General features: G+C 40.8%; 2 protein-coding genes across 4 annotated transcripts; one reads left to right on the top strand and one right to left on the bottom strand.

Moving 5' to 3' along the window:
• The first annotated feature begins 4439 nt into the window (after positions 1–4439).
• Positions 4440–10243, top strand: exd2 (exonuclease 3'-5' domain containing 2). Of its 2 annotated transcripts, none has more exons than XM_057343808.1 (9): positions 4440–4557; positions 5573–5950; positions 6049–6305; positions 6391–6517; positions 7216–7514; positions 7821–7927; positions 8173–8308; positions 8548–8913; positions 9022–10243. In XM_057343808.1, the coding sequence occupies exons 2-9, from the start codon at positions 5597–5599 to the stop codon at positions 9263–9265; spliced, it is 1890 nt and encodes a 629-aa protein (XP_057199791.1). In that variant the 5' UTR covers positions 4440–4557; positions 5573–5596; the 3' UTR covers positions 9266–10243. The 2 variants fall into 2 exon arrangements, with proteins under 2 accessions (XP_057199791.1, XP_057199790.1); XM_057343807.1 differs by having other exon boundaries at positions 5573–5965.
• Positions 10244–12146: 1903 nt separating this feature from the next.
• odc1 (ornithine decarboxylase 1) lies at positions 12147–16706 on the bottom strand. Of its 2 annotated transcripts, none has more exons than XM_057344727.1 (11): positions 16572–16706; positions 15472–15606; positions 14967–15100; positions 14562–14735; positions 14284–14456; positions 13944–14160; positions 13769–13852; positions 13525–13687; positions 13318–13433; positions 13017–13231; positions 12147–12839 (listed from the first exon to the last, which is right to left on the bottom strand). In XM_057344727.1, exons 3-11 carry the CDS (start codon positions 15066–15068, stop codon positions 12701–12703), a joined length of 1383 nt encoding a protein of 460 aa, XP_057200710.1. In that variant the 5' UTR covers positions 15069–15100; positions 15472–15606; positions 16572–16706; the 3' UTR covers positions 12147–12700. The 2 variants fall into 2 exon arrangements, with proteins under 2 accessions (XP_057200710.1, XP_057200711.1); XM_057344728.1 differs by having other exon boundaries at positions 13318–13430.
• Positions 16707–17812: the final 1106 nt, after the last annotated feature.

Genomic DNA, 17812 nt, shown 5'->3' with positions numbered 1-17812 from the left:
TCATTCATATAAACAATGTTTTTCGAACATTCTAATATTTCTAAAAAATAACGTTCCTTTCACTTAAACATTCTCAATGTTTTTGTATGCAAATGTTATTGTAATTATATGAGTCTATAAAAATACAATCTAGAAATGAAGCTAAACTATTATTCGCAGGTTATTTTTAAATTAAAAATACCCCCAAGATACACCCAAGTTGAGTCAAGACTGGAACATTGAAATGATCAATTAGATCAAAATAAAATGTGACACTGAATCACAAAACCAGTCATAAGTAGCACGGGTATATTTGTAGCAATAGCCAACAACACATTGTATGGGTCAAATCTATAGATAGTATGGAAACAAAATCCATATCTGCAGGATTTTATCTCAGGGTACGCACAGAACCCCCCACCCAATATAAAGCTCTCACACACGCAAATACCAAATACTCAAGAAATGCAACAAAATTAATTAATATATAAGAGATATATAAAATATAAACCTTGCTTAGCTGTTTGAGGATTACTCCTCCCTGTTTAAGCACCTCCTCGCTGTTCATTTTAATCTCAGGTTGAATGTTCATTAGTGCAAGTCCAGTAAACCTGGTGGCGTTTTTCATCGTGTTGCGCCGTTCTCACACTGCAGTTTCGGAAGTGACAATCGCATTTAAATACGGGAGTGAATTCACTAAATTATCATTCCATGTGTGTAAGGAACAGGTAAAGTCAATCTCGCATTAAGTGATGATTGTCACACTGGTAACGCTGTTCTAGCATCTTGCAGCTGTAAATAAGAATATAAACCTGCTATTTTTCGGCTAAAGACTTTACTTTTAATTTAAAGTAAACTACCGCTGACAGGCGTGTTTTGTTTTGTTTATGCTCGAAGGCTGTATCACGGAGCGCTCTTTTGCAGTGTTGCCATGTTCATGTATTTTTAAGCGGTGTTTATGTTTGATATTGGGTCTTTAGCTCATAAACTCGGCACTTTATTTGTAAAAAAAAATGCTCAGTTACGGATATTTGAGTTTTTGTGGTCTTATAAAATATAACCTATTTGGATTTTTTAGGTTTATTTTCGGTTAGTCTTTGTTGGTTGTTTATATATGTGAGATCTGGCAACATGTTACTTTAACAGATCGTGAGAACGGCTAACCATACACACATTTGATTTTACAACATACACACTATTTATTTGATTTATTTACTCTCATTCTCTCTTGTTTTCTCAATATGTCATGAGTGTACACAGATTACTAATAAAGTTTAAATACTATTTAAATATTTAAACATATAAATAAAATTATAACTAGCGCCCTCTTATGGTATGCACAGTGCGTACAGAAGTACGGCTGCAGACGCCCCTGACAAAATCAATGACATGTACAAAGGATCAATTAAATGTATACTTTATATTATATTGTGGTTATATTCAGTTTATTTTATAATTAACTTGCAGTTCAACAGTATTTTCAGTAAACATCAATATAAAACCCCTGAAAACATGAACAACAAAATCAGAAACAATTAAGAACTTTAAGATTTTTAAATGGACTTGAATTTATTCAAAATACTTAGAACTAGAAAGAACATTCATGAAAAATTTACATATGGCAATCTTTTTACGAAAACAGCTTAAAAACATGCCTAAAACATAAACAAAAAATTAAAAACAAATATTAGATACAGAGATATATTATAGGCTACATGACAACTGTTTTTAATGATGTCACTGTGACTCCATGTCAGCTTCAATCATCGGGGCATCAGAGTAGACTGAAGCTTCTGAGGAAGTCGGGAGATACGGAATGACAAAAAGACAACAGTATTATATTTAAGTGTGGTGAGATTTAGTATAAAAGCACTGGAATGCTGTACTTGTTCATGCAGAAGGTCTTATTAAAAAAGGAGTGAATAAACATATTTTTTTAATGCTTCAGCATGATGAATTAATGATTAGTCAGAGTTATGGATAGGTGGGTTTTTTTGTTAGTATTTGTATTTACTACTAAGTATTGTACCACTGAGTATTACTGCATCAAAATAATTGGGAAATTAAAAATAGTGCCAGTGCAATAGACTTGCTATTGCATTGTTTAAAATATTATTTATTTACAAGAGATACTAACGTTATTTCTACCTTGCACAAAATGGTATTTAAAAGAGAAACTTTAAAAGATACATTTTTAACATGGCAAAAATATCAAATAATTTAATTTAAGTATATAAAATAATTTAAATAAAAACCAGCATGCAATAAAAGGGGGGAAAATGGTCATACCCAGTCCTGGTCAGACTCCATGAGGGATTGACATTTTCATTTAGTCATTTAGCGGACGCTTTTATCCAAAGCGACTTACAGAGAGTTCAGGGAACAATACGCGATATGTCATACAGGAGCAATAATACAATAGGTGCTAATACAAAGTTACTAGTTTCAACAAAAGCTAGACCACTACCTGTTGACAGAAAGAGAGTATTCTGTCAAGTATTCACAGAAGAGATGGGTTTTAAGTAGTGTTTTGAATGTTGTGAGAGATGTGGTTGACCGGACCGAGTTAGGAAGAATGTTCCACCAGGAAGGAGTTGTGAAGGAGAATGAGCGGGAAAGCGATTTACTGCCCTTATGAGAAGGCAGTACAAGACGCCGCTGGTTTGCTGAACGCAGGGTTCTTGATGGGGTGTAGCAGTGTAGGAGGGTGTGAAAGTATGTCGGTGCACATCCAGTGATAGTCCTGTAGGCAAGCATTAGTGACTTGAATCTGATACGGGCTTCAACCGGTAGCCAGTGGAGAGAGATAAAAAGGCGTGTCACATGAGCCCTTTTGGGCTGTTGGAAGACGAGGCGTGCTGCTGCGTTCTGAACCAGCTGGAGTGGTTTGATAGCCTTTGCAGGAAGACCAGCAAGGAGAGCACTGCAGAAGTCCCAACCTTGAGATTACCAGGGCCTGGACAAGAAATTGTGCCGCATGCTCAGTGAGATAGGGTCCAACCTTCCTAATGTTGAATAAGGCATATTGGCATGACTGCGTTGTCTTTGCAATGTGATCATTGAAGGACAGCTGTTCATCAAATATGACTTCGAGGTTCCTGGCTGTTTTGCAAGGAGTGATTGTGGTATTGCCAAGTTGGATGGTGAGATCGTGTTGCACCGTGGGGTGTGCCAGAAACACGAGTAGTTCTTTCTTGGCCGGGTTCAGCTGGAGGTGATGCTCTTTCATCCAAGCTGAGATGTCTTCTAGGCAGGCTGTAATGCGAGCTGCTACAGCGGTATCGTCTGGGTGAAACAAGATGTAAATCTGGGCGTCGTCAGCATAACAGTGATATGAGAAGCCGTGTGCCCGTATGATGGGTCCCAAGGATGTTGTGTAGATGGACAAAAGCAGCGGTCCAAGCACTGATCCCTGAGGGACCCCAGTGATCATGGGGTGAGCAGTGGACAGCGAGCCCCTCCATGACACCCTGAAGGATCTTTTAAAACGTTTCACTAACATCGCAATGGTAACGTTTTCAATGCTAATGTTATTAGAACGTTCCGCTAACAATGCAATAATAACGTTTGTAATGCTAACGTTTTAAGAACGTTTATCAATTGCAGATAAGGTTAAGGAAACGTTCTACTAATGTTATTTCAAGAACGGTTTTGATAACTTTGAGAGAACCTTTAGAGAACGTTAGCCAAAGTTACGGGAACGTTCCCTGTTAGCTACTGCTGTTCTACCGCATTTGAAATGATACTTTCATAAATTAACCTTTCGCTATAACATTCAAATACGGTAGAACAGCACTTCAATATACCACTGCTGTGTGCAGCAATGTACAGCATCTGTTAAATGTAACTATTTTCTCATTTTCCCCACTTCTCTCTGCTTTAAGTCTCCCCAACCGGACACTGCCTAGGGTTCTGACTCTGAACGTGAAACGCGGAAGTCACGCATAGTTTTGACTAAATCCTTGGTGTTTCAAGTCTTACGAAACCTTTACCCTAACCCTAACCCAACTCTAACCATCTAAACTACCCATGATTGTTAAACTTGCTAATAAACACAATTTGCGTGATGACGTCAGACTCGAAACACCGAGGATTTAGTGAGAGCCCATTGTTGAAAGATTGAAGATTTCATGGGGGAGGTGCTCTGTTAAAGTGCTATGAGGTACTTGCCAGTTTTCCCATGAGCAGGCTGGAAAAACCTAGGTTTTTTATTTGATTATATTGTAAAACATTAAGTGTGCGTTTTATTTCAGGTTTACTTATTGGTTGTAGAGATCTGTCTTCCCCGATTCGAGTAGATAGGACTCGGTCTTATATTAATATATTTGGTCTTGTGTGACTGAAAAGCTGCCCAGAGGCGTCTGAAATATGGCTGCAGAGTGCAATGGCTTCCCATTAAGGCTCTTTGGTAACTCACGTCCTGCAGGGGTCGCTGTGGCGCGTGTGATGTGTGTGAGAGCTGATGGAATAAAACAGGTGAAGTAGAAGCGCCGCAGCTGTTCACCATAAACGCGTGTACGGCAGGTGTGTACATCACTGATTTAAAGAATAAACTGTCACATCATCAGACTCTTACAGGTATGTCTGTTATACACAACACTTCACGGTCATGACGACGACACGATACGACACGACACGACACTGTAGCGAACTAAGCAAAGTAGATGTGTGAGCAGTGGTTGCATCACAAACACAAACGTTCTGTGATTCCAATCATTCAATCATATCATTTCATTTATTTGTTAGTTTCATTTCGAGTTTATGTGGCCATGCATGTGGTTTTAAATAGTCTGAGCAATTTTATAATCTACGGGTAAACATAATATTTGGACGTGTCTTTAGTAAGAGAAATAGTCTGCCCTGGATATGTTTGACAAGGTTTAATGTTATGGTCCTAGTACTGTTCACGTTATTCATATCTGAATGTTTGCAGACACTTGCCAAAGATTCTATCACATTACCACATTGTTACTTCAATAAAACCTTACTTCTGTTATCAGTAAAAAACAATATGGCAAACATTGAGACATCTTACACTTTTTAAACTTCTTAAAAACTTCTGAGGAAAATGTTATATTAATTTGGATATCCGTTAATCCCATATTCATGCATTTATTTTTTTAAATTGGAAATATTAATATAATGCGGGAAATGTTAATATATTTATAATATAGCCATATAATGTCAGGTCGTTAACCTTCGTTATATAAGAAATTAATATGGCAAAGATTCAGAAAACATCATAAACTAGTCGATACGATTTTATATTCATTTATATATTCATTAATTCAATATTTATTTTTGCAACAATCACGCATTTATTTAAATATTCATTAATCCCATATACATTCATATTTTTGTTAAGCTTGTACTCGGTTATACATTCACTAATCTTGTATTTATTTATATATACATAAATCATGTATTCTTTTATAAATTTTACTAGTATTTGATATGGACAGCGTTTGTCAATGAATAGACATGTTCCGATTTGAATATACAAATTTGTTGTGTACGCATCATTTCTAGCGACATGTATCGTTAGAAATGGATTTTGTTTGGTTATCTTTTAAACGTCTTTCTTGTATTTTAGTGGGGAGGTGGTGCAGCTGCAAAGATGTCCAAGCAGAGCACGCTCGCTGCAGCTTTGGCCACGATGTTAGGAGCCACTCTCGGCGGTCTGTTCCTGTGGCGCAGCATTCGCACTCAGAAGAAAAAAGCCCTGAAGAGTCCCGCCACAGCTGAGCCCATTCAAGCTCAGATAGAGCCAGATATCACCTCCTCAGAACCCGCAAGACAAGAGCTATCCGTGCCACCGCAAACCCCGAGACTCGTGCCCTTGACGCCAGTGGATGCCCTGTTACAGGTGCCGCCCGTGGTCGTGAGCTCTTCAGAGGAGTGGGAGACGGTTTGGCCGGCGTTCCAGATGGACCTGTCCACATATCCGGTTCTGGGATTGGACTGTGAATGGGTAAAACGCATGCGTGTAAGAGTGGGTCTGTATGTGATGAAATGAACAAGTGTCGTCTTAGCGGCACGTTCCTTCACAAGATGTTCTCCGGCCCGCAGGTGTCCTTCAAAGGCAAGGCCTCTGCCGTCTCTCTACTCCAGTTGGCGACGTTCTCCGGCCGCTGCGTGCTGGTCAGGCTGCTGGCGTTTCGTGACGCACGGCTTCCTCTGCCAAAGAGTCTCATCGGGGTCCTCTCTGACCCTCGTGTTCTTAAAGTGGGGGTGGGATGTTATGAGGATGGAAAACGTCTGGCTCATGATCATGGCCTGACTCTTGAATGCACAGTGGACCTTCGGTATCTGGCCCTTAGACAGAGGTAAGGGCACGCTTGTCAGGTTAGACCGCGTCATACGTTTATTTTGATGTAAATTATAACGCTGTGTGTTTTTATGGTGTTGAAGGCATGCAGTGCTTAATAACGGACTGAGTTTAAAGTCTCTGGCCTCAGATCTGTTGAATGTCACGCTGGATAAATCGTACGAGCTGCGCTGTAGTGACTGGGAGGCGGACGTACTGACCCAGGAACAGGTGAATTGTTTTTTTTCCTGTATACATTTAAACAGTGGTTCTGAAACTTTTTCGTTGTAAGGCCCCCTTTGTGTTAAGTGCATATAAGACGTATATAAAGACGTATAATCTTAAACTTTGAATACGTTTTTGGTTTAATTAAAATTCTGTTATACAATGCTGGAACCTCAATTCTTTTGGTTGGTGGTGTCATTTTTCTGATGTTTGATTGCATAAAATCTATGATAAATTTCTATATTTCATAAAATGCCACAAAATGCCCCCTGGATCCATCTTGGGCCCCCCAGGGGGCCACGGCCCCCATTTTGAGAACCACTTCATTTAAAGATTATATCTCATTATTTTTCAGCCTTTAATATTCAATAAATACCTCAATTATGTGTGCCAAGTAGATTCAAAATGTGTCATTTGGGGGGGCAGAAACCAGTCAAACGTGTTAAACAGCGGTATTTTATTTAGTTGAATCTATTACATGAAACATTTTTAACATGTAAAACTCCACACAGTGACAAGAGCAGTAATTCAAAGGAAAATGTGCATATTTTAATACCATTTCTAAGTGTTTTGGCTAATCAAATGCAAAATGTTTGCAAAGTGACCTTTTTATATGTATTTATTTTATATTGCAAAATTTACACGCACATTCATGCGTACACATGCTTAGTGAATGTGACCCAATGTCTTTCTGCATTCACCAGATGACTTACGCAGGGCGTGACGCTCAGATCTCCATCGCCCTTTTCTTTCACCTGCTGCGGCTGAGTGCAGAGCTCAGCGTACCCGCCGAGGGTGAAAGTGTGTTCGTCCAACTGGCGTCACGCTGCCAGGGATTGATGGACGTGCCCTTCAGGTGGCGCTGCGGAGCAGAGGGAGAAGAAGTGGAGAGACGACGACGAAGCAGGAAGTCCGCTGCCGACAGTCCCGAGTCTGGAGACCAGCAAGTTCCAGACCCGCGGCGGAACAAACGCAAACCGCTGGGAGTGGGTTATTCTGCCAGGTGAGGAAGCGTTGCCGTCATCAGTGTGTTCGCGCTATAAAATGAGCAAAAGAAACCTGGAGAAATGTGCAAGAATATCAAAATAAGAGCAACACCTTAGCAACGCACTCGAAAACACTTTAGCAGTGGAACAGTTTGTGGCATCCACTTTCAACAGCCAAACATTTTGGCGGCGTTGCAAGGTTTGCACAAGACACCGTTTCGTTCTTGAAACATTCCTTTATGTGTCTTCTGATGTTAGTAAAACTACAATGCAAACATGAAAACTCCTTCATCAACATGACATGGTTGTGTGTCTTTATTCAGGAAATCCCCTCTGTATGATAACTGTTTTCTTCACGCCCCTGACGGCCAGCCGCTCTGCACATGTGACAAGAAGAAAGCCAAATGGTACCTGGAGAAAGGAATTGGAGGTAAATGGTGTTTGTTTGTCTTTATTTTACAGTCACAAACATACTTCAAGAATATTCAAGAGAATCTGTGTTCATATTTTATGAATTGATTATTGTGTGTCACTATAGGCGTTTCAGGTTTATTCTGTATTCACTACTGTCGTGTGGTTATATTGAAAGTCCCTCACGTCCAGTTCACACAGACTTTAATGGATTAAACAACATGATTATCTAATAACATGCTGTGTAATGTGTGCTTTCACCAGAGTTGGTCAGCGAAGATCCGTTTATCGTCCAGCTCCTGTTTGAACCGTCCGGCCGTCCAGACTCACAGAAAGACTATTACCTCATAGCCAAAGAGAATCTGTGTGTGGTGTGTGGGAAAGCGGAGTCGTACATCAGGTTTGTGTTTTGTTTTGTTCACCCCCAAATTTGGTCATTTATTCATTCAAAACCGGTATATTAAAGTTACTTTGAGAAATGTCTCCGTGGTTTTGTGTTTATACAATGAAAGTCAGTTGGGGTTGAGCGTTGTTGAGTTACCAGTGAACTTCAAAATACCTTCTTTTGTGTTCTGCAGAAGAAAGAAAGTCATACGGGTTTGGAATGACAAGAGAGTTTGTTTCTTCATGTTCATCTAGGAAGAACATCGTCCCACACGAGTACAGGCGCCATTTCCCGGCCGAGATGAAGGACCACAACTCGCACGACATCCTGCTGCTGTGCACCTCCTGTCACGCCGCCTCCAACGTTCACGACTGCGTTCTGAAGCAGCAGCTGGCCGAGGAGCATTCGGCACCGCAGGGGTGCGAGGAGGGCATTCGGCTGCTCGATGATGCAGACCGGCGGCGAGTGCGCTCGGCCGCTCGTGCTCTTCTCAGCGCCGGTGACGGGATGCCGGAGTCTAGACGGGAGGAGCTCCTGTCAGTCATCCAGAGCTTCTTCTGTGATGAGCAGCAGGAGGTCACGCAAGAGATGCTTCAGAAAGCTGCGACGCTTGAGACCAAGTGAGACTCTGCGTAAAGTCTCCGACCTCCGAGTCTCGAACGCATCATTAGATCAAAAGCTTTATATCGTATGATACATCTGTAAATCTCTTTTTTTGGCCGTTTCAGGATCTTCAACGAGAGTTATGTGCCGCACGGACTGAAGGTCGTGCGGGCGTACGCCGAGCATGGTCTGCGTGGCCTGATGGAGTTGGAGCGCCGCTGGCGGCAACACTTCCTGATTAGCATGCAGCCCCGCTTTTTGCCCCCGCTCTGGGCTGTCAATCACAACCATGACAAATATCTGCGCAAGTATGGCGAGGACCTGAAAATCCAGCTCAGCTGCCCCCCTTTCACCCCTAATTCAGAATAGACTTCACTCTATGACTGCTGGGAAAGGAAGGTTTGGGGATTACTTTGGTGTCCTATGATGTCATGTCAGAGACAGACTCGGACTCGAGTCCTGGTGTCGACTTCCAAATTGAAAAAAAACTAGACTGTGGCCCCAAGGGACCCGACGGAGATTGGGTAAGAGACTCTTTTGAGGATCAGAAGCCACTGTGGTGAATGGAAGGACACCTCAGCAGATGGTGCGAGAACGGAAATGGTGATAGGTACTAAAACAAACAAAAAAGCAAAATGTGCACTTTTTTAATGTTTAAATACTGTGGATAAGAATGATCATTTCCCTGTGAAAAGCAGACCCTACTGGATTTTAACCGGAGAGCCCAAACCTGCTCTTAATTCTTAATGTTGAATGAAATAAATGAATCCTAGGTGACAATTCTTGCAGGTTTGTGGCCATATTAAATATTTTCGTTGAGTGTTAAACCAGTTCGCCTTTTAAGGCCGTGGAACATGGACACTTTACTTAATGTCCATAATGGAGCTTTATTGTTTCCGTTTACAATTTCAGGCTGTTTTTGTGATTGGGTGGGTTTTGAGGAAAACTCATCTCATGAAGTTCTGAGGTGTGACTCAATTGGACACATCTTGTCACAACAAATGTATCATCTGCGTAATGTGACAATGATCTTTCTCAGATGTCCGACCACCTCTAGACATAATATGGTTTCGGTGTTTTTTCAGATGCTCTTTCATAGATCACAGCTCGATCGCACTGATCCAGATTTGTGCAGTGCGAGTTTGTGTTAGAGCCGGAGAGATTCCGCTCCGTGGACGGTAGCAAATGTAAACGCCCAAATAAAGGACACTGATAGCTTAACACTTTAACTTTAACTTAAGAGACACTACAGCTTTTTGTTTTATTTACATTTGTCCAGATGTAACCTATTTAAAGCTGCTGTGTTTCCTTATTGTCAATAAAGACATTTAATGTCATATCTATAGACTTTGGCAGTTTATGTTGGCTGGTTCTTTCCATATAGGTTACGTATATGTGTGTTTGCTGTGTATTACTTGGTCACATGCCGATTTCTATCAAATGTTCATATGGTGGCGCTGCTGTGCCTTTTTGACTGCTGCTGATGTGATTGTGCTCCAGGTGAGATCCTCAGCAATGTTAGTGCCCAGGAATCTGAAGGCTGGAACATTCTCTTCACAGACCCCATTAATGTGCTGTGATGTGGTATCCATGTAGCGTTTTCGAGTTCTTTGGTTTTAGAAGCATTCAGGGCCAGGTTGTTTACGCCACACCATTCTATCTGTTCTTGGATTTCATCCTTTCATGATTGTCATCTGGAAATTTAACGGTAGTGATGGTAAGATGACTTGGGGTGCAGTCATCATGAGTGTAAAAGGTGTAGAGAAGTGGACTCGGCACACAGCCCTGTGGGGCTCCGTGTGAGGGTAATAGGGGCCTAGCCTATAACCGTCTATGGGTGGTTGGTCAGAAAGTCCTTGATCCAGTGGCAGATAGATGAGTAGAGACCTATAGTGGGGCAACCTTGTTTTCGTGTAGGAAAAGCAAACAGTATGGTATTAGACATGATCTTTATGCTCCCTGAACCCATTGAGTCCTCTGGTCCTGGGACATAGTGAAACCAACATAACCAGACAAAACGTAACTTAGCCAAATAAACCCCAAAAATCAACATGAAAAATCTAAATAATGTCAAACAGACAAATCCCATTAAAAATGTCAATGACGTGTCTATTAAACCTCTATGAAACCTGCTAAAGTAAAGAAATTCCCTTTTCAAACAGTATCACTTCTGTTAAAATATACAAATTGTCAATGACGGAGTGGGATAAAAGTTCGGATATAAAAACTAATCAGTAGCGATCAAAAAAGAGCAAATTGCGTTTTGACGCTTCAAATAGCTTATTTCTCGATGACATTGTTTCGCCACTAGGTGGCGACAAGTGACTACGAAAAAAATAATATGAGATTGAAGGTCGATTCATGCAGTAAGTATTTATCAGTGAATAATTGAATCAATTATTAAATAATTGATTTTAAGTAAACATTTTAAATAAAGTGCGGCAAATATTTTGTTAGAACATTTAGTAAATTACATTATTTTTAGTTGTTAGGGAGAGAGGTCCGGACTCGCTGGACCATCTGTGAAGATAGCCGGCTCGCCAGATGAATGAATCCTATAAAATAACATGTAATTTTCAAAAGCAGTGTCTTTATTCCGCCGTGAGAATGAAGGATGCTGGGAACTCAATCCTTAGTGTTCCTGTGATAAAATAAGCAAACCTTATAATTTTCTGAGTCATGACGTCATTTAGTGTGCTTGTACACTGCGTTCTGAGTGTTTGCGAAATATTTTGCTGTCAATATTACCATATGCGTTCTAAAAAATAAAATGCCTACCTCTGCTTACTATTAATACGAAAAGCGTCTTAAAACTTGTTTGTAAACGTTTATGAAAATCACATGAAGCCATGACTATGTCTGGTTAATGCATTTCAGACACGTTTGTCCCCGAATATCTGATTTTCTATTTATAAAATTATTACATGTTTATTATCCTTGTTTTTAAATCGGTACATTTTAATTATTAAATAGGCCTGCTGGTATTTCTGTAAAAATTACAAATCCAAAAACAGTTGATATGCTGAGACACCCCAATAAAAAAACCACGGAAAAATGGAAACATCACCACTAGGTGGTGCAATATTTTAAGAAATATTTTTCTCATCCCAACCTGTTCCATTCAACTTCGGTGTTTTATAATGTATTTTTACATTTAAATGTTTTCACTGACTCAACTGTAAATGTATTTGTCCGTTATTAGGAGTTCGAAGGCTACCAGCGTGCGAAATAAAAGACAAAACACAACATATTATGGCTACATTTATATAAAAATACAAAACTTAAAAAAAGTTTCCATAGGAAAGCAAAATGAGAGCAATCCCATCTTTTTCCGTATCCTTTTTCAAATGCATCAATGCTCTGGTGAATACGGGTCAATACTCTTCAGTATCAAGTATTCATTGGAAATGGTCATTTTGGAAGAAAAATGTATATGCCTGTGTGAAGGTTGAGATCTCACAACTTAAAGATTCATGAAGCAGACCTTCACCCAACACAGAGAGAGGTGGACACACAATTTAACCCCCTTATATCTTCCAGTCAAGTATCGAGAACAAGTTTACAGGTAAAAAATTTAAATTAAAAAAAGAACATTAAGAACTTGGAAATCCCAAGACTGCAAGCCGAAATGTACGCGCGTCTATCGTGAGTTTATACACAAACACAAGCCTCGAAAGCTGTACATTTACAATAAAACGCTTTACTGCTGCCATTATTCAATAGCTCATATTTGGACATGGCAGTTTTGGTGTAACTGCAACTGTCTGAATGAGAACTGAGGGAGATGTAGCCGCGGTGAAGTGCTTAGAGCACACGGGTGTGGCAGGGCTTGGCCGGTACATCTAAGCTGCTCTCACGCCGGCAGTGGGATGGCATGCTTCCAGCGCACTGCTCCTCTGTAACGGCGGGCAATCCCTGGGCACAGATCTGCTGCATGCACTGCCTGCAATGAAACACGGTTCAGAAAGTCCATTACAACAACTGCAATACCTTCACCAAGAACCAGCACATACTGTAAGCTATTTGTTTTGTTGTTAAACAGACAGACATCTTTGCACTTCGTTTGGTAGAATTCATGTTTTAAAAAAAGAAGGGGTGCTCCATAACAAACTCTACTCACCAGGCTGCACGGGACATGATGTAATAAATATCGGGTTTCTGGAAGCCGTTGAAGGTGGAAGACGCGGCCACAGTATAGGCCCCCATGTTCTCAAACAGCAACCAGTCGCCCACCTGCATGTCTGGCAGGTTGCACTGCTCTACGATACGGTCTAGACCGTCACAGGTCGGACCCCAAATACTGCACGGGTACATGCGCTCATCAGGCTTGGGTTTCTAAAAGAGATTATTGGGTCAAAGTTGTTTGTATGGCATTTTGCATTGAAAAACAGCCTTCTGTAGAAGATGATTCTATTCCATACCTTGTGCAAAGTGGGCAAGACATGCGCATGATCGAACAGAATGCAGTTGAAGGAGCCATAGACACCGTCGTTGACGTAGTACATCAAGGTTCTGTCATTGGCCCCATCCTCTTCTTCTGAAGTAGCAGAAAAACAATGACGATTAAAACTGAGAATCAAGCTCAACGGCACGTTTGAAACCAACTTTACTTTAGCTTTAGTTCTCACCATCGGAGGCGGACTGCTCCTTCATAATGACCTTTTTGGCAATGATGTTGACTGCCAGCGTGTATGCAGACGCCACATAGTAGCGTCCAGGCTCAGAGATGACCCTCACGCCGCAGTCAGCAGGGAAATATTTATCCAGTGCAGAGTTGACCACAGCAGCAATCTTCCAACAAAAACAACAAATGTAAAACATCTCGCATCACATGGGATTATGTTTATTTTGACGCAGGGGAGAATAAAGTACCTCTTCGAACTTGAGTTTGGTATCATCAGATCCTGGAAAACCTCCACCGATGTCAAGCAGCGTCATGTTGTATCCCAGCTCCGCCTGATGGACAATTTCCACATTAGATCCAATCCAGTGAAAGACGCATTAAATGGTTTTCGCCAGCATGGTTGTACAGTAGAAAGTCACTCACCCCCATGTCAAACACACAGCGTGCATCTGTGATGGCCTGCGTGTATGTCTCAGGATCAGTACAGCCGCTGCCCACATGGAAACTCACTCCGATCACATCCAAGCCCAGCTCCTGCGCCCTCTCCAGCAACAGCCGGCTGCTCTTTAACGTGGCTCCAAACTTCACGCTCAGCCTACATACGGCCTTCGAGTCATCGGTGGCGATACGGAGAACCAGTCTGCAAAAGAAATCATTCAAACGATTGTCAGAAAAATCGTAAAGCTTTTTATTTCTTAGGGTGGAATGTGACCTGCCCCGTGCTTTTGTGAAATTCGTCTAGACTTCGTTTGAGGTTACTCACTTGGCATTTTCATGGCACCGTGCCACCTTCATGAGCTCCACTTCGCTGTCAAATGTCATCATCTGCACTCCGTGGGCCGAGGCGTATTTGATCTGAGACACCTGCTTGCAGGGGTTTGCGTAGATGATCCTGGCCGGCTCCACACCCACAGACTGCACGAGCTGAATCTCCGTCTGGGATCAGAGAGGTCAGGTTAATACGGGATTAAAGCAAACGCACTTACAGCTTGGCGCCGTGTGCTCACTGAGACGCATGGAAAAGTCGAATCTTGTACACACCTTGCTCGCGCAGTCAAATCCAGCTCCCAGAGACGCCAGCGTTGTGATGACAGCCCTGCTGTCGTTGCACTTCACCGCGTAGAACGGCATGATGCGGGGTAGGACGCGTGCCCATCGCAGATGCTTCTTCAAAACGTCGCCCAGATCTGCCACGTAGAATGCGTCTTTATCGTCCTGTGGGAACGAAAGAAATGAATCGGAATCATTTAGAACCCAGCCTACATGGGAACTACTTTAAAATGTCACTTGTGCTTGGAAAAATGCTGGGAACAATTTAAGAATCTGCTCTGTTTAACCTTCGTTTGGTCACAACATTCCCTAACTTCCAATTGTGTTATATTATTAGATTAGAATATATTATTATATTTGGAAAACACTAAAATGTTAAATGAAAACCAAACTTACAGATAATAACGACTCGTTGATCTTCTGTTCCACAATATCACGTGCACAGAATCCCTCCTCCAGGAAGGCGAAGTCAAAGTCTTCTCCAGTCAAAGTGGTCATCGTGTTTGTTTAAGATTTGATTGCAAAAGAAACTGTTAAAAAAACGACGGGGGTGTTACAAAATGTCACCAAGGACAACCCACAGACTTTATTCAGACAAGAAAAACCACGTGGAACGGTTGTCAACGTAGCGTCTTATCTTTGCACTAAAGACATTTAGACACCACACAAGGGCAATGCTCTGATAAACGCCAAATGACGTCACTGTGCGATTAACGTTTCGTGCCAGTTCTAGCCATTAAATGTATAAGAAATGACAAAAGAAACTATCAATATAACCTTAACTTGTTAGTTTCCCTCACATTGGTAAAACTTGACTAAAGCAAAACTGTTTCTTTAAACTCCCAATTTCAACTCAAGTTCCCAGAGCAAATGGGTAAAAGTGAAAAGCGTAACGACTCACAGGATCGCAGAAAAAGATGGAATTGTAAGGTGGCTAACAGATGTCCAGCAACCAAGGCGGTTCACCAGTGAAGTTAAATCCTTTCAGATAAGCCTCAAGGCCCGGGCCAGTGTGTACTTCTTTCAAACAAGATCTCTGTAAGGATTACAATTATAGACAAACTTATTATTTGACAAAAAATTCAAGTAGGCCTACACATAAATACAACAAAGTAGACATATGTATTTCTGTACGTGTCTGTGTGTATTCTATAAGGCTTTCTGTACGGATTACAATTACAGCGCAATCTTAATGACTCGAATAAAACCTAAAAGAAAGTATGGAATATAAGTACATATATAAAGATAACGAAGAAAATATGGGATACTTGAATTGCTTAATTAAAGTTTCGATACGCTGTTTATTTATTGCACTTGACAGTTTCGTGTTAAATTAGGCAATGCTTTCCTAACGCAGCGCGTCACTTTCGGACACACACGATGCCGGGCATTTGCGCAAAGCCGGTAAAATTGGTCCCTCCCTTGCAAAGAGCGCGACCACAGCAGTTACCCAATAAGGAAAAGCCTTGTTTGGACGAACTATAAGTGGCATTCGATTCAGCCAATCAGCGATCGCGTCGACATGGCTTTTTTTCGTCAGATCAACCAATCGAAAAAGCTCCTTCAGGCAAGTGAAGCTGTGCGTCGTGAGACCTTCATTCATTCATTCACTCACTCACTCACTCAATGGTGAAAAACTGCCTGTTTTTTGTTAAAGGAACGAAATACGTCTAGTATTTTAACAGCTCCGCGCTCGTCAACAAAGTTGGAAATAACAGGAAATAACATTTATCGACTCGAATCTTAATAAATGCGTAGGGAAGTGTGACACGCCGGCCACGTTGACTCGCGCTACTGCAGAGGCCCGTTATGTCATAACACACGCAACATTTATGCGAGCTACGATCAATAACAAAAAAACTCTTAAAAAATGTTATTTAAACAAATTAACAAGCGGATCGGCTAGTTTCTCCGTTTAACGTTATTTAGACGGATAAAGCTTATCTACACATAACGGATAAAACGACTCCAAGTTTCGTTGAATAATGTCGTAGAACTCACCTTAAAACGCATTTACAAAGACTTTTCCCATTAGACCAGAGAGCTGGAAATGAATGAAGCTGCTTCTGGACGAGATCTGCTAACGCAAGGTTTGTCTGTACTGCTCGAGCGCCGCTGAACTTCAGCCGTATATATAGTGACGTCGTTTCCAGGGTGACGCACCAGCTGAAACCGGCTTCCTCTGAACACGCGAACCGGTTTGGTCCTGTCACTCGCGTGGATGAGATGAATAAAGAACTAACTGATCCGACTCCTCTCCAACCAACCCAAATATTTACCGGAACTTATATTATTCTAACCTACTTGTATTGTGATAAAACCTCATAGAAGAACAGTTTCTGCTGGTTGCATAAATTATTATAATTATTTAAATAGTTTAAGTTATGAACTTTTTTATTTTAAAAATTGTTACCTAAAAATCATTTTTTTCTCAGTAAGAAACTTACTTTAATTACTACTCTTACAAAAAGTTTTCCAATAGTTATTGACCAGACACAATGGAATCTGTCATTAAAAAGCCTGTTGTAAACTTTTCACTTAAATTAAACATTACCTACATTAAAACAATTCTGAAAACACAATTTATAAAATACCAACAATTTTACTGGTAAAGCACATACCATGTAAACTCATTGTTTCCCCTACAAAAGAGAAAACAATTCAACTGTGCTATTAGTATACCTCTTTTCAACAACAACAACAAAAAAATGACATATAAATTATACTATAAGTCTACTTTTTATGTACTTTTTAAAAAAGGTGGCTATAAACTATAGTTGTGTCCTTAAAGTTAACTACTGTAACACTTAATGTATACTTAATAGTATACTTTTATTACTAAAAAGTGGGCCACTTTGGCACTAGATAGAATTGAAATAGTACAGCCGTGGCCAAAAGTTTTGAGAATGACACAAATATTAAATTTCCCAAAGTCTGCTGCCTCCGTTTTTATGATGGCGAACTGCATATACTCCAAAATGTTATGAAGAGTGATCAGATGAATTGAGTTTTATTGTGAAGTACCTCTTTGCCATGAAAATGAACTTACCACGTACATTGCATTTCAACCCTGCCACAAAAAGACCAGCTGACATCAGTCAGTGATTCTCTGGTTGACACAGGTGAGAGTGTTGACGAGGACAAGGCTGGAGATCACTCTGTAATGCTGATTGAATTACTGTAGAATAACAGACTGGAAGCTTTAAAAGGAGGGTGGTGCTGGAAATCATTCTTCTTCCTCT

Source organism: Triplophysa rosa, linkage group LG10, assembly GCF_024868665.1.
Source record: "Triplophysa rosa linkage group LG10, Trosa_1v2, whole genome shotgun sequence".
In the NCBI taxonomy this organism is placed as follows: Eukaryota; Metazoa; Chordata; class Actinopteri; order Cypriniformes; family Nemacheilidae; genus Triplophysa; species Triplophysa rosa.
The sequence above is the reverse complement of the archived record's forward strand: the minus strand, read 5'-3'. Positions and strand labels throughout refer to the sequence as shown.